The sequence below is a fragment of the Hetaerina americana genome, unplaced genomic scaffold (assembly GCF_022747635.1).
Source record: "Hetaerina americana unplaced genomic scaffold, ioHetAmer1.1.p SCAF_7, whole genome shotgun sequence".
NCBI lineage: Eukaryota > Metazoa > Arthropoda > Insecta > Odonata > Calopterygidae > Hetaerina > Hetaerina americana.
Genome location: NW_027287316.1, coordinates 80,447,358 through 80,464,944, shown reverse-complemented (window position 1 = coordinate 80,464,944; position 17,587 = coordinate 80,447,358). Strand labels below are relative to the sequence as shown.

The 17,587-nt window shown below is 37.9% G+C and overlaps 1 protein-coding gene across 1 annotated transcript; it reads right to left on the bottom strand.

Moving 5' to 3' along the window:
* Positions 1–875: 875 nt before the first annotated feature.
* On the bottom strand, positions 876–17,257 carry LOC139696644 (juvenile hormone epoxide hydrolase 1-like). The gene is made up of 8 exons (XM_071595456.1): positions 17,198–17,257; positions 16,670–17,123; positions 16,160–16,403; positions 15,909–16,086; positions 12,946–13,083; positions 9,719–9,921; positions 7,788–8,058; positions 876–4,725 (listed from the first exon to the last, which is right to left on the bottom strand). Exons 2-8 carry the CDS (start codon positions 16,844–16,846, stop codon positions 4,497–4,499), a joined length of 1,440 nt encoding a protein of 479 aa, XP_071451557.1. The 5' UTR covers positions 16,847–17,123; positions 17,198–17,257; the 3' UTR covers positions 876–4,496.
* Between the last annotated feature and the right edge of the window lie 330 nt (positions 17,258–17,587).

The window sequence follows — 17,587 nt, the reverse complement described above, 5'->3', positions numbered from 1 at the left end:
TCTGTCGCCTGTTTCTGGAAAATCTGTTGAGTTGCAAGAAGCCATAATTTTTCAAGTGACCTTATGGCAGAGGTAGTAATTGCATATTGCTCTTGTGTGTTCACACATCCCTGGAGTAATTTTAGATTGTGCCATACATATACAATTGTGCAGAAATGGAGGATTTGTGTATGACAGTACGGTGTTTACTTGAACGATTTCATTGAAGCATGTGGTATGCCAAGATGTAATGTGGATGCCTATTATCTACAGCAAACCAAATATCCTGTGGATTATGGCTCAGGTGTGTGTGGTAGAGCCCTCAAAGGGATCTTTGATACTACCTAGAAATTGAGAGAATTGGGTGAGAAATTGGGTGAATTCTTATAAATTTTATTTACTGTATTTTTATTTTGTATTGTATTTTATTTACTGTATCCATTACTTAACATTGCTGAGATCAAATTGTGCTGTAGATAAGGGTTTCTATATACCAATTTTACACAATTTGTCAACTTCTCAGTAGTATCACATTAAAATTATCCTGCATGGTGTGTATGTTAGACTCATAATTTTTGTTAATTCTCTACATGAAGTATAAATCTAATTGCTTACAGATTTCTATTCATTTTTTTCAATAATAATGTAATGCTTTTTGTTTGTTCAGCGATTGTTTGATCCAATATGAGCCTTAGCTTATGCTATGGTTTTGCATTGAAAAACTACTTAAATTTGCTAAAGTTTCTTTAGCGTATTAAAGTTTATCTTCAGTTGAACAAATTGTCTGTGGTAGTTGAATAAAAGAAAATATCAAGCATAATATATACAGCAATACCAGAGTTTGAATTATATTAAAAATATTTAGTTAATTGTATATTAAAGATAGTTGCATATATTCATGTCTTGACAATATTTGCTCTCAAAATCTTGTTAAATAAGTAGAGGGATTGGTAGGCGAATCAGCCTATAATTACACACAAATGGTAACATACAAAATGATATGCAGTAATTGCTGCCTTCTTTGAAAACAGAGCAGCTGATCAGAAGAACTCTGGAATCAAATCATACAGCCACATTTTATGGAATACATAGAAACTGAAATCATGACATTTTTCGTCAATATTTAAATAGTAGCTTCTCATATAAGTTAATTATCCAAACAACTGACTGGCATACGACTACCATTAGTTCATCAAGTTTACTACATCTACAAAATACCCTGCAAGGGTATGCGGTGGGGGTTGTTCCTTCACCACCATCAATGCACACCATCTACTGAGATTCTGTTTTGTCATTAAGAAGAGATCTCGTTTTTGCTGTCATCCTCCAAGTAACATACATCAGGATTTTCATCTCTGCCAACATTATTTTGAATGAAAACATCTGTGGCACATTCATTCATCCACAGTAATCAACCTGGTTGGTTTTGGTTCATTTCCCTGTGCCACTATTCTATTTCTCACTAAGTTCTAGTGACCAGAAAATCTCAAGGCATGGAATTTTAGATGGAGCAGTCAACAGAGGCACCACCTGGAATTTGAACACGTCAAGGATTTCCAATGTCTGAACGCACTAGGCTAGTGGTTGTCTCCTAGTGATGTCATACGTGGACCCAAGGTCTGCTTGGAGGGTGCTATTTACTATTGAGGTCACATTTAAAAAGTGAATCTTTTATGTCTTAAAATGTTCCCTGCAGTCTCGTCTACTCTGCGTAGAATTTTCAACTTCTGCTTGCTCTTTGAAATGCTCTTATCATATTTTGGTGCTTAAAAAGCAAAATAAACCAGTATTTAAACGAAATAATATAATTTAAGCATGTTACCCTGGTGTCATTTCAGAATTTTAAGAAAACCTACTATCATTTGATAAACAAAAACGTGAGTGATGTATTCTCTGGACTGATGTTGGGTCAGGTGACATTCCACTTGGGACAACATTTGGATGTTTAACTGGCTCTCTGCCTTTCTTCGCCCTGCTCAAACTCTGGCCTGGTCAGAAACACAAGAAGGCTTCACCCCATAATGAGAAAACTCCATTTCCATAAAAAAATATTCAAATATTCCTTAACAACAAAGGCATTCGAAAAACCTGATTCGGATAAAGCTATATACAGAAAAAATAAAACGAATTAAAATCAATACCTTATGAAAATTTAGCTCCATTGCTTTATCTGAGCACACTTAACAGATGGTCTGAATTCAGCAGTTCATGCACATGTCAGGAAAAAATTGTTACCAATACTTTTTATACAAGTTTATTGTATTCCTAAAATCTCACCAACATGAAAAGACAAGATTGAAATGACTTGAGACGAAACGTCTTCAAATTGTGACTTCCCATCATCATTATATTTCTTTAAATCAATAGTTTTCAACACTTTTTCTATTGTTTATAAATTGAATCATTTCAATAGAATTTGGTATTATATGCATATGATTGAAAGAAAATATTTTCAGTTCTGACTTATTCCTTTTCATCGATGAAATTAATTCTGAAAAAACTACCAGCATGATATGATCATCTCTTCTAAGAGATAAGATATAAAACATGACTGCAAGTCTCTTAAAAGCAACATTATCAATGTTACTTTTGAGGAATCGTTTGAAAGAGTAGAGTAGGTAAAGCTCTAGGAAGTATTGTAGATTAAAGGAGTGGAGAGCAGTATTAATCAGGCTAGATCATAGAATGGTCATGCCAAAAAAGGCTTAGGTGGGTCATGTCATTACAGTGTACTAAGCTAATGGCATAATACTGTATGATGGTCCAATGGTTGAGGAAAAAATCTTAGTTCCAGCCAAAGCTCTTGCCTCTTTAAAAAGGTAAAAGATGCTTGAAAATTATGCAAGAGCCCAATGGATAAAATTATCATGGCATTCATAATTTAGAACATCCGAGAGGAGACTGACCAAAGATATACCGTAGTTCAATTTGAAGACATTTCCCACATTCAGTTGACAATTTGTGCAATGACATGGGCAAAGCATTAGATCATTATATGCCTAGTAGAGAACTAAAAATAATTAGATTTACTGACTATATTTCCTTTGAGAAGAAACGAGAGATAACTATGGCTGTCAGATTAAAGACATCATTATACTAGTATTTGAAAATGGGATATACGAAAGATTAAGCATAGAGTGTACACTAGAAGTAAACCATGTAAATTTTTGTTTGAATAATTCATTTTGCAAATATTTAATTTTGCATTAAATTGTCATCATATTGTACATGTGGAACAAGTTTCAAGTATTTAACTTAAATATTGCATCAGTGGCAGTTATTGCAAGTTTAACCATGCTCAGTTTATCTACACCTACTTGTATTGATGAAAAATCTTTCCAATGCATTTCGTCACATGGGGCTAGGTCTGGAGCATTAGCAGGTGGAAGAATACTTCTCATTGCTATTTGTGAGATAATGTGATTTTGTGGTGGATGTAATGGAACCAACTGCACACAAACATGTATCATGGACAATTTTTCTGTTACCAAAATGAGTGTCACCAACATCTTTTCGATTGCGAGAGTATGGGTGATGCAGAGTGAAATATTCATGATTTCTGAGAGTGCTCTTCCTGTTATTCAATGTTCTTCAATCATGAGGGTACCAGCAGTGTTTATGCTGGCTTCCCTCAAAGCAGAGCTTGGAACTTCATGGCACCTTCCCTTGAAAATGATGCTAAACATTTAAAACCATCTTCAACCTAAGCGACACGGATTAAAGGCCTGCAAGCCTCCATTGCACCATTGTATAGACCTCAACTACTTTTTTGTTCTTGTTAACTCAAAATTTCAATGCTGCATATAACTCGTCATGTGTTACCTCCATAGCTGCCTGTAGGCAAACTGAACATGTTTCAACTTACAACGGCTGCCGCTGATGCATTACTGGATTCAATTCAGTAAAACTTGTATTATATATCAATTGCAAATTAAGCAAACAATAAAACAAATTAAAATTACTGAAAAATACATAATGCAAATAAAATATTTGTAAATAGTTTTAAATCCAGAGCCCTCTTCTGTAGAAATATCCTTTTATTTTTATCCCTTCAGGCTGAAATTAACCATTAGATTTGAACATAGCATTATATGCTTCATGCCTTAAAGGAAATTCATTTTTCTAACCAAAGATGAGGATTGAGTTTACTTAATGCTAAACACAATATAGCATGTGAAGTTCACATTCTATAACAGGGGAAGAGGGGGCGGAGACTTCCTTATTCCCTGTATTCTACCTGTTGCTTCCAGAAAGATCTGGAAAAATTACACACCATGTGGGTGAAGCTCCATGGGGTGGCCAGAGATGTTCATGCAAAACTGAACCAGGCGCTCCATGGTCGGTATCCCAGTGCTCTCTCCATCAGACTACCACGACCCCTAGAATTGGAATTTATTGTGTCCGCCACCACACCCCCACCATGATCAAGTGAGTCAGGTTGACACGGATACTAATCCACTCAAATAATCAATTCCACCAGAAAAACTTCATCTCATTGCTGAGCGATAGCATCTCCCTCAATGGCCGTCCCTCTGTGGGGCCATCTGGCCCAGCATCAGGGTGACGCTGGCCCTGATGTCCTGAGCCAAGAGCTCTGGCTCCTCGAGGGCTGGGAAGTGGCCGCCATGAGGCTGGGAGGTGATGTGAACGAGGCGAGGGAACCTGGCCCTGAGGGCAAACTCGGGAGCGTGGAACAGTTCATCGGGAAACCTTGTGCAGGAAACCGGGACAGATGAGACGGGGATGCTGGGAAGGAAATGGAGAACGGCATTTCTCTTAGTTTTACGCCACGTCAATCGAACACGAGGTCACATGATTTGTACCGAGGACTGGGCAGCCGTGGAAATGCAATGATCAACTTCACTGAATTATTGATGCATTGAGGAAGACCCACATGAAGGGGAAGTTTTATGATAAAAGTAGGAAGATGCAGCCTCTTTGGATGATGACTGGATTGGACATTTGAACTTAATATACTTTGGTTCAATAGTTTCAGCCTCAACTTTGTGGAAGTTCATTTTAATAAATGAAAAAGAAACACTTTGTTCCAATCCACCACTTTATTACAGGTACAACTAGTTTCGACGCTACGGCGTCATCCTCAGGTACCTGAGGATGACGCCGTAGCGTCGAAACTAGTCGTACCTGTAATAAAGTGGTGGATTGGAACAAAGTGTTTCTTTTTCATTTATTAATATACTTTTACTGACAATCAATCCAGTAATAAAGTCTACACGACATATGAGATAAACAGTGCTTCCACCTGTTAAAGCCATTAAAAAGTTAATGCTTTTGGGGTCAGAATGCAAATTAGCTTTTAAAATGTCCATTCTAAGGGAATCTCCAAGCAGGATAAACAAGAGGAATAAGACGAACTTTGTTAATTCACAAAAAATCTTCAGATACCCCAATGCGATAGCTTCATCACCTATGCATTGACACCGGTCGTAGCGTATTTATAAAATTTTTGGAAAATTACAAAGTTTGTCTTATTCCTCGAGATGAATGTTCACAAGGTCGAGCCAGGTACCATTGAAAGGATAAACTAGATTTCTGGTGAGTATTCAAATAACACCAAGCACTTCAAAGCTATTAATGGAATTGTAAATGAATTACACAATGCTCGGATCCAATTTTTATAGACTGGATCATGCTTTGACACAAAATTCATTTGACCCAGACATTTCTTAAACAAAGTTTTGATTGCACACAGAGGGCACATTTCACTTCTCAAGTGCATTTACTTTCTGCATGCAAATTTAACTGGCACCTACACGCTAGGACTCTCTGTAGTCCACGGCATTAGTAATAAAGAAGAGGTAGAGCTAGTGTTAAATCAGGGCAGATCTATTTTCCACAAACAACAAGAATGCTATCCCACTCCTGATGCATAAATACAAAGCAGCATTTGAAGACATGAAAAGCAGGGTATTTACTATGGATTGGAAAAGAATTAAAAGTGTGTTCCACTTGTCAAGTTGCATCCACCTTATATTTATTGTATAAAGATTCAAATGACTCATCAGGACATTGCTCTGAAGCAGCCAGTCACACAATATTATGTGACCAGATGGTTTATGATCAATTTGCTACCAGAGGAACACATGAAACAACAGAAAATCAAAGGTGAATTTCAGCGCCACCCGAGAGGGTGGTGGAAACAGAAATCATATCTCTCATGGTGCTTGTATTGGCCATTACTCATATTACAAGGTGCAATCTCTCTCTCGATCTCCACCCCATTCAATTCTGAAGTAATTGCAATTGATAAATAGATAAAGAACGTACTACAGCCGAATGAATGGAATGAATATAAAACCCAAAGCCATACTCTTAAGGGCACTAATAGGTGGAATAAAGAAGGGGGGTTTACAGGGAGCGAGAAAGTTATAGCAATCACTCAATCACTCCGGTATATGTCGTAACATATACCGGAGTGATTGCTATAACTTTCTCGCTCCCTGTAAACCCCCCCTTCTTTATTCCACCTATTAGTGCCCTTAAGAGTACGGCTTTGGGTTTTATATTCATTCCAATTGCAATTGAGTTGATTTCCCCGAGGTTCCCAGGGTAATTCTTTTCCATAGTAAACTCCTTTACTTCTTCTAGACTGAAGAGGCCACTTTTTTCCCAAAAGAAATCCATTTGGACTCAAATCTGTCATGGGAATCCCATATAAACTGCCTTTCAGGAAAATTAAGTTCATTGTGTTTCCTCCAAAGAACTTTGAAGAAAACAGTGAGCAAAGAAAGACGTGCCACTAATGCTTTATATGGCCTTACCTACTCCAATATTACGTATGGTTCGTTACGCTCTGGAGCTCATCTCCTTTCTCCCAAGACATATTTAAACAGCAAAAGAAGGCTATTCACATCATTGCATCTAAACCTCCAATTTCATCTTCCCATCCAATCTTTCAAGATCTTGGCTTCCTATCATTTCCATCCAAATACAAGGACCCTCATACCTCTTAGCCACAGTAACATACATGAAACAACATCTGTCAGACCTCCATTCAAATTCTCACTACCACGGACACCATATACCAGAACCCAGTCAAACCTACAAATAAAATATAATTAAATCAAAGCTGCAAGCCTAGGACTAAACCTATATAATAAATTACCGCAGTAGTACAAAGATGTAATAGACTTAGCACAGTTTAAAAGACAAATTTAAAAAAATTTCTGACTGAGAAAAATTACTAGTGTCTGAATTTATTTATGATAAATTATGATGCATGTGTCAAATAAAACCTATGTATATCTGTGACTGATAAAAATGCATACACTCACACACACATGCATATATAATTTATTTTTAAATCTTCTCTTTATATGAATGCTTTTGAACTTCTATTTTTTATGATGAGCACTATACTGTTATTCTACACTACATCTACATCAATACCCTGCAAGCCACCAAAAAGGTGTGTGGCAGGGGGTGCAGCACCAGGAGGAAAGGGTAAGGGATGAGGGGATTAGGGTTTTTCAAATGGATGGGGAAAGGTAAGGGGAACCTGCAAAAAAAATATATATATATAAAAAATATAAATATAAGCGTATAACCCTGCGCAGTCGCTACCTTGTAGGTTAATACTTATTATGTCGAGCCGGATCCTGGGCGATTTCGATTAAAAGAATTCTGGTCTCTTATTGTTCTCGGAAAAAATGACCATTTAAATCTGTCTGTCCTGCAGTCAATCTCTCTAATCTTACATTCGTTCGTACTAATTCGTCACTAATCTCTGGGCAAATGAAATTATTATTATTATTAGCCATTCCCACTGACCTCCTCCCTTCACAAACCTGTCATAATCTTTCCACTGGTGAGCTGGAGACAGGTTCTCTGCAAAGAGCCGCATGGAAGTAGTAATGGAGCCGGTGATGTGATAGATCATGACATTGTCAAGCAGCGTGCTCAGTGGAATCAAGCTGCCTCCATCCACGGTCCTCACCGCCTCACTCCCAAGGTTCAATCCACCATCTGGCGCACTGATGCGGCATGCTCTGGTCCACGTTGAGAACTTCTCCAGTATGTAGGCAGCCAAGCCAGCTGGAGAGTCCCTCAGAGCAATGCCTGTGACGTTTTGAAACAAAGCATTTGATTTGAGGACATGAATGCAACTGGGCCATGCGTCATCAAGAGACAACGCATAAACCCCCATGCCTTGGAGAGCTTATTACCCTCAAGAAATATTACAAGTAATGGGAGAGGCAAACCCTTTTTCCATTTGATCACTTATTAATCCAATTAGAAACACTCAAAGTGTAATGAGTCAGCAAAAAAAAATATTCATGCAAGATGTGTGTACTTGAAAAAATCGCACGTTTAAATTTCAAATAAAAAAGAAGACTATGCACAAATTGTGGTATTCACCACTATGGGACCAGGTCTAAAAATGATCTGCACCGAACTGACGTAAGAACTAGAACCACCGCACTAGGCCCTAAATCTATGGGTCTCCTTATGTTTAATAAGCTAAATGAGGACCTGAAATCCAGCACAAACATTTGTCTATTTAAAAGGAAATTGAGAGCTTTTCTTCAAAGGAATTTGTTCTATTCTATTAGGAATTTCATGGAACATGAAACTTAGAATAGGTATATGTATTACATTGTGTATTATTGTATATATTGACGTGTCCTATACTATGTGTACAATTTTTTGTATGATGCAGTCTCTGGACAAATAAAAATTATTATTATTATTATTATGCCCAAGTGTGATATTTTAATGTACTATGCAGCATGGCTATTCAAACAGAGATGAGTGCAAATGAAAACAACTAATAATAAGTGCAAAACTATGTTAACGATAGAAAATCATTTAATATTACTACGTTAAAACCCTGCCAATGTTTTTCAAAGAGTCGTGAAATCTTCCTGGCATGCATGTTCAAATTCATTCACAAAGCATAAGAAATGGAACCTTAAAACTTTAATGCTTATACATGAACTTAAGAAGACACAGGCCAATGGTCTCCATCCCTTGTTCCTGCCTACCAAACCCCAAAATTGAAATCCCATATTATGGAAGAGAACGTTTGCTGAAAAATATTAAGCCTAATAAATCCTCTGGACCGGATTAAATACCCGCTCGTATCTTTAAGGAACTAGCAACTTGGATATTGCACCATATCTAGAAGTCATATCTAAGAAATTGCTAGTAGATCACAAGGTTTCCAGTGAGTGGAAAACTGCTGATGTAACGCCAATATTAAAAAATGTAGACAAGGAGGAACCAAGCAATTTCCCTCACTTCTATATTATGCTGCAAGGTCATGGAAAATATGGTTTCTAATTGGATCATGAGACACCTCGTCAGTCAAAGAGTTTTTGATGCAAAACCAACACAGTTTCTGAAAGAGACACAACTTGCACTCTTTGTTCATGATGTCTTTGGTTCTGGAGAGAGCAATGTTCCAGTGGAATAAGGTTTTCTTCATCAAATGACTACTATCTTAGTCAATTACTACAAAAGCTAATGATAGTGTTCCCCAATTACTCACCACAATACATCTTCAATAACATTTAATTAAACATTGATAACTCTTGAGGAGTCAATCTTTTGTTCACATATCATTATTTTGAGGATAAGTGATAAGACTTCTCATATGTTCCTTACCCCATTAGCACATCAAATTTTTCAGAAACACATCCCCAATGTGAGAGAAATGGTTTTCTGAAGCTTTGAATAACACACTGTGCATAAAATTTCAAAAAATGTGAGAATTCACCCAGGGTGTCCGGCTTGGTTGCTTGCAGGTGGAGGTGTCCGGATTCTTGCACAATAAATGGGAGGAATCTGGTAAGGGGATATATTTTGCCTGCACTGACTGTGTCACCAAACACAAGTGGGGCAGTCAGGGAACCAAGCAGCACTTTGAAGATGTTGAGGGGACTGTTGGCCTGGCATAGGTTTGAATGAATACCAGCAACACTATAATAGGATAGACCATTGAGAGAATGAGCATCATTTGGACATTAGAAAGTAAATAATCCACATAATCGACATTAAGTGCAATCGAACTTTTATAATATTTTTGCATTTATTCTGATGTAAACAGACTCCAATCTATGCCATTTGAAGGTGGGAGTAAGAGTAATCATTTTGGTAGGTGAGTAGTGACAACAGATGAGTAAAATTTATTGTCTCCAGTGTAATTTTATGGAATTAGCATAACATATTGAAATGACATTATTGGCTTTGTAATTTCACACAATTTATTTAAAAATATGACCCAGGTTTTGACATTGAACGTCATCATCAGGTGGTCCTCATGGAAGCAAACTTGGTATATATACCTTCTGATCGAGGGAGGGGGGGGGGGTTGGTCAGAGAGGGAGGGAGGTTGGAGGGATAAAAATGTTGAAATGTAGCTGGGAAGAAAAGAGAATTATATCTTTTGGCGTCAATCGTTGACTTAGAAGAGTGGTAGGTCTAGGAGTGGGAAGGATACAAGATTTCATTGGCAAGTTCATCTTTACAACGGATGCATTTGAAAATTTCCAACTGAGGACCTTCTATGAGGGCCACCTGATGATGACGTTCAACGTCTAAACCTGGGTCATGTTTTTTTTTAAATAAAGTGTGTGGAAATACAAAGTCAATTTCATTTAATTTAAACAGATGAGTAATTTATGTTTGAGATGAGATCACTGGTTGAGTCACTAAAATTTTTGTTCAGGCCATCACAAGATAAAAACTGGAACTCATAAGAGTAAACTTTCCAATTAATTAATTTCAAAATTACCTTTAACTGGCCACCAGGGCTTTTATGAGAGTATGTTTTGTATTGTTTTTAGAGACATTTATACTATAGTAGTACTCCCTCTCGAGTTCATTCCAAGCAAAATTTATCATCATCATTACCTGTTTATTGTATTTGGAATGCAACAAAATTAATTCAGTTCTCAAACATGATATAACCATAAACAACAACGTCCAAAGCAAAATAAGATAAAAAATACAAATATCTTAAATTATAACTGCTGGAAATGTGCTTACCAGGAAATTTAATGCCGCAACCAAATAATATTGACCTCCCTGAGATTATGATGCAACATTTAGAGTGTAAAAATTATTCACTTTGACCAGGTTTTCAAACCGGATGACTCCGTTAAAAGTACAGTGTGCGTTCAGAAAGTAATGCAAGTTTTTTTACGTAATTTATTGAATAGATTTGCACAAACACTTCAAATTCTTCAAAGCACTGTCCTTTGACTGCTATATATTTTTTCCAGCGACTCTGCCATGACCGGTACACGCCCTGGAAGGCGTGTTTGGGGACCTCTCGCAGGGTCTTCATCACGGCTGACTGGATCTCTACTATGGACGCTAAACGGATTCCTTTCAGGGCTGCCTTAATCTGAGGGAACAAAATAAGAAGTTTTCTGGGGTGACATCAAGACTATTGGGGGAGGGGGTGGGGCAGCGTCGGCACCTGGTGTTTGGCCAGGAACTCGCGGACTTGTAGCACACTGGCAAGGCGTGTTGTCGTGATGGAGTTGCCAGGTAGCGGAAATGTCTTTCCTCGTCCTGATGACCCTTTTACGGAGTCTTTCCAGTACATCAATGTAGTATGCAGTGTTATCTATCTGTCCTTGAGGAACCAAATCCTCATGGGTCACTCCATTACTGTCAAAAAAGACAAGGAGAATTGTTTTCCCTTTTGATTTGCTCATTCTTGCCTTTTTGGGCTCGGGGGGCTGGTCAGTGTGCCACTCCGAGCATTTGGCTCACTTTGGCATTTTGTTTCTGGGTCGTGTTTAAAAACCCAGGTTTCATCGTCACCAGTGATGATGTTGTCCAAATAATCACGTTCATTTTCAATACATTGCAGAAGTTCATTTGAAATTTCCACTCAGTCTTTTGGTCGACTGACAACACCTTGGGCACGAGCTGGGACACACTTTCCTCATCGTTAATTCTTCAGCAACAATACGAAACACAACAGTAGACAACAAATTCAGTTCATCGGCAACCTGAGGATGACGCCGTAGCGTCGAAACTAGTCGTACCTGTAATAAAGTGGTGGATTGGAACAAAGTGTTTCTTTCTCATTTATTAAAATGAACTTCCACAAAGTTGAGGCTGAAACTATTGAACTAACCATTATGATACTCAATCCACGGTCAGAGTCCAACAACTGTCGACCACGAGCCACATTTTTGACGGTTTGCTGGTTGACGACTGCCCAAAGCCTTATGCGTCATGAACCTCTTCCCTGTCCTCCTTAAAGGCCTTTTACCACCTCAAAACTTGTGAGTTGGACAGAACAGAGTCCCCGTAAGCCTCAAAAATCATTTTGTTAGTCTCCTTGAGAGATTTTTTCAGTTTAATACAAAACTTAAATGCGTAACGTCGCTCAATTGTCGATTCCATTTTTTTCATGACTAGGTTGGCACACAGAGGTTTACAATAACCTATGTCCTGCCTCTTCCACAGCTTGGAGAGCACTGAGACCGGTTTTGTGGCAAAGCTTAGTGTCCCTATCACCTACTGCAAATTGTTTGATCCCATTCCAACTAATTGGAGCAGGGCGGGAAATTTAATTGCTTTAATTTTGGAACGTACCCTGTAACCGTCACAGCATCTCCCCAGCTTCTTCGAATCTCCCTGAGATTGGCCAATAACTAATTTTTTATTGGTGATTTATCAACCAATTCTTCCGAATATCACACTTAGAAAAGCACCCTTATGCAACAATGTGCTAAATAGTCGAGTTGCTATTTCGTCACAAGAAATGGAATTTAAATAAGAACATTGCAATCACCCCAGGAATTGCAAGAACGTATGCAGTTCCAAAAAAAAAGAGAACTCATCAAAACATTCTCCTGCCTATCTCGACAGGCCTTCTCGGAATGTTACCAACTCAGTACAGATTTTTGCATAATTCTGGTACTCAGGCAGCAGACATTCATTCATATCATTGTTCAAGTGATATGCAAATTTGGGACAAACCTTTCTGGGAATAGGAGAGCCATTTGGGAGGCAATGATGCCACCCCAATCTCCGCCATGGATGTAGAACTTTGGTATGGACAGTCTCTCCATCAACTTCTTCAATATCAAGCCTATGCCGTCAGTAGCCAGCCCAGGTCTGGGGAGAAATCGAAGAGAAGTTGGACATTTTGAAAAACAAAATTAAAGCCCATATGTGATTGGATTGCCAGAGGCTTACAAAAAAAGATCAAAGGAGACTGGATGAGGATTCCAGGAATGTAATCGTTCCATTCAAACTATATCAATTAAGAGAAAATAAACACCCTAAAAAATAAAGGAAATTTTTGTGACAAGTGGAAGATACTAATAGTGGTTAGAGAATCCCACAACCTACCTTTAACAAGTAGAATACCTTATGTACACAAAATAAACAAACACTAAACAAAAAATCTTCATATAAACAATACACATAGTTGTAATTCAGATTAAAAACGTTTCATACCATAGAGCATACACAAAATCATCAAATAGGTACGTAAAGAGGATACAAACTGCTGCTTAAAGGTGTTATCCCACAAGTTAGTGGCAGTGATAACCAGTGCTTCCCTGACTTCCACCCTGTATTCTTCCTTCCTCCCTTGATCCCATACAACATTCCCATCTTATTTCCACCCCTTCACCATTTGCCTAATGTTCTCCCCTCTATTACAGTCTTCAACATCCCACTGCCGATCAATATGCTCTGAATCCATTTTTCCTGCCTCCTTTCGGTATCTGCCAACTAGCCCTTCTCCTCCCTCGCCATGCCTAGCACGTCCTCTTTTGTTTTCCTATTTGTCCGTTTCACCTTTTTCATCCTTCTCCAAACCCAAATTTCAAGTACTGCACCTAAACCTAACATCAAGTTTCAATGACCTAGTTTCCACGACGCACAAAATTGCGCTCTTTATTACAGTTCATACTACTATGCTTCTTCACACCAACAGTTCAAAAGCCTCCAATCTATGCCTATCATCCTGATTCAATGACCATGTTTCCGCATCATACAAAACCACGCTCTATATCAAAGTTTTCATGAGCCTTTCTAAACGTCCATACTCGATGTCCAGATCATCAATTCCCTCCTCCTCGTGAAAGCGTCTCGGTCTAATATAATTCTCCTCCTTATATATATTGACCTCAAATAATTCTAACACCATGCCATTTGCCCTCATTTCTTTATAGTAGATGACAAGCATTCATACATACATATGATTTATGACTTTTCTTCTAGTGGCCACGCCATTGGAAGTGGCGGCAGGATTAAAGTGGGTGATGTCATCTCTCCCTTCCAGGGTACTGAGCACACAGTTGGGGTCAGGTGATTCCGTCAAGTGAGGTGAGACGAGGGAAAGTGCCTTCATCTGATAGCAGGAGGGAAGCCTATGGCACAGGGCTGGGGGAGAGGGGAGGGGCCGGTTCTTCAGATGGAGATCAGCGGGTCCCCAAGAGAGCTCGGCAGGAAGACAAGTGTCTGGGTCAGGTCACCAGCACTGATGGGATTAGATTTCAATGAGTAGAGTTGGGGCACTGTGAAGACTAGATTGAGGAGAATAGATGGAAGTCACCCACAATTGGGTTCACTCCTCCCCCTCATGAGAATTGATTCAATTCCATCTTCTTGCTTGTGCAACATTTGCCCAGTGAGTTGGGCGTCACTTGACCCCGGGTGAGATCTACATTAAATCCTGCATTGCTATCAATGATAATAATGCTTAATGGTTCCTAAAAGACATTTGAGACATGTATAGAACACATCACATTGATTGCAAATATTGCAGATAAACACAATTAATTGAAATTAGAGTTTGAAGACAAATGCACAGTAATTAATACAAAAAAACAGTAAACAGGAGCAGCAACAGCATACCTAGGGATAAAACTATTCATCTGCTGAGAGAGAAATGAATTCACCCACAGTATAGCATGGATGTGAACACCGGAACTGATAAAGTTTAGACTTAAATGACCAAAAAATTCCTATTTCCCCTACAGATTTCAGGAATTTCACACTGGCATAACAAGGGCTCTTTGCAAACATAGCCAAGTTATGGGCAATCATCCTCAAGTCATTACAGCCTCTATCGCTGTGCCTACGTGCATCAGCATTGGATATAAAATTGAACATGGCTTTGCTTGACAGTATAATAATAATAGCATGGAAAATAAACATGCAGGGAATAGTTAAAATTTTTAATTTTTAAAGTAAGGTCTAAAACTAAATGCCATTGGAACTTTACCAAAGTTTCTCAATGCCTATTTTTACAGCTTAAAGAGGCACAAGGAATGAAATGATCGCAACTTTAAATGATCTACGTCTATCTTCTTTGTAGAACTGTTCATAGGCAGCATTAGCACAGTTGAGTTTGTAATTAACATGGATGGGCATGCAAAGAAATTTTCATTTATCCCTGACATTACAACTTCTTTCCCAGCTTCATCAATATTATTATTGATATTTTAGCATTCCCTTGTGAGGTAGCCACTTTTCACTAGTGCCTAGCAAAATAATGTATCTCTGTCAACTGCAAAGTTTTGATAAAACAGTCAATTAACAATAATACCACAAAACTGGTTTATTTATAAGTGCACATGACTCCTCTGGAAAAAGCAATTACATACCTGACTAGTGTCCAGTGAAGTAAGTCCAAAACTTTGCTAAACAATCAACATTAAGGTCACAAATTGTAATGTTTAATTACTCTGTTCAATATTCTTTAGCATCACAGATAAATTAGTAAAGACTTAAATTAGTAAAAACCAAACAAGTTTTGGAATTCCACTGAAAATTTTCAGTATTGGGATCAACACCCAGGCCTTATGATGTGTAAGAAGTCAGTCCACTATTGATTGAACCAATACGATCTCCATATAGGAATGCATGTGCAAAGAAAACTGAACAAACAGAGGTAAAATCAAATGTAAAAGTTGCTGACTGCGAACCTGTGAGCACCTTCTGAAAATCCATATCCAGGAAGAGAAGGTATGACGACTTCAAAAGCATACCAGGAGCCCTCAACCTCTTGGGGTACAGTGAGCAGGGGAACAAGATCGTACATCTCCCGAACAGAGCCAGGCCATCCATGAATCAGAAGGATTGGTAGAATTTTAAAAAATTTATCTGAAAAAGAAATTTAAATGCTTTCCAATCTGATTGCCATACTTTCACATATCAGAGGTTACCACATACTCACACTCTGAATTCGCTCGAGGTATCGCATGTATGAAATGTATCCTCAATCCGGAGATACGTGTTATGAATTGAGGTAGGGAGTTTAAATATTTTTCTCGAGTCTTCCAGTTGTATTCCTTGATCCAAAAATTGATAATTTTTTCAAGAGTTTCAGAATTGAATCCATATTCAAAGCTAGTATCCTCCAAAGGTGGAGTCAGGCTTTCGAGAGTCGAATGCAGACGCCGATTTAAAATATCTATTGCCTGTTACAAGAAAAATAGTTCCAGGTTAGATGTCTGCAAATTAGTATTTTCCACTACTTTGTTGTAGAACGAAGGATTGAACCACTTAAGTTTTCATATGTTCTTATCCTAAACTTGAGCAAAAATGAGACCACTGTCTTCAGTAAAATGTGATTCAGATCTTATTCCCTGAGGGAAACTACACTATGTATCACATCACTATGATGTTGGCTACTGTTCACCTTACAAATACGAAATACCAAATCTTAATTAAGTCGCATATTCACCTCGGAAGAAATGTTAATTGAAAATGGGAAAATGTCTACGTTTTCAACTTTATTCGTTCCATTCCCCCACCATACATCTTGTATTTCGGGAATCGGAGGGATTCTTGTTATTCTATGGTAAAATGCCGCCAATCCAGCCACAATAATTAACATAATCATTGTTAGTGAATGACCCATGCTGAAATCTCTTTAAACCGTAGTATCACTGCCTCAAGTGTGCGGATTTCAAGAGTATCCAAACGTAATCTACGACAGTTACAGCGTTTATCTCATTTCAGTCTTCTATTAATTGATTTCATTTCACACTGACTGAGAAATGCGTTAAAATAAATTTGTTGCTTTCGCTGAATGCCGTCCGATTTTCTCATAAACTCATTTATATCACACTGTCCAAATTGAATGTTGGCGCTAAGACCGGTGCGGATGAAAAATGGGGACCATCTTGCACAGTGGCCTAGAAAAAAGAAGTTATTGTAAAATTTCGAATCGAATTGATTTTTTTCAACTTATGTTATAGTCACATCTTACACAGTCCCTCGGTAAAAATAATGGACACATAAATTCAGTTCATCTTAATCATTATCTGCCTTCATTTCTTATTACGATTCTGAAGTGTTCAAGGAATAGTTGAAAATCCACTTCCGTACAATAATAAAATGGTAATAAGCGGTTTTATAAACATCAAACTCATCCAAAACTTGCTTTAGAGTTCCACCTCATTTCTATGGTTTTCATTGAACGTTTCGAATCCAGAGAGTCGAAAAATATTTTTATTATTTTAACGTCCAATTGAAGAAACCCAGTCTATCAGATTTATTCGTAATTTCTGCTACCACCATTTGAAAATACGTAAATGTTCTAAGGTATGAAAAATGAGCTTAAAACAATAGACGTTGAGTGTTATTTTACTAGAAACTA

What these genes read in the sequence shown, in the direction of transcription:
- LOC139696644 (XM_071595456.1), bottom strand. Translation starts at nt 16,846, where the DNA reads ATGGGTCATTCACTAACAATGATTATGTTAATTATTGTGGCTGGATTG. An exon ending in CAATTAACATTTCTTCCGAG is followed by an intron (nt 16,404 to 16,669) that starts GTGAATATGCGA and finishes TTCTTGTAACAG; the next exon opens with GCAATAGATATTTTAAATCG. An exon ending in GCTCTCCTATTCCCAGAAAG is followed by an intron (nt 9,922 to 12,945) that starts GTTTGTCCCAAA and finishes ATCCTATTATAG; the next exon opens with TGTTGCTGGTATTCATTCAA.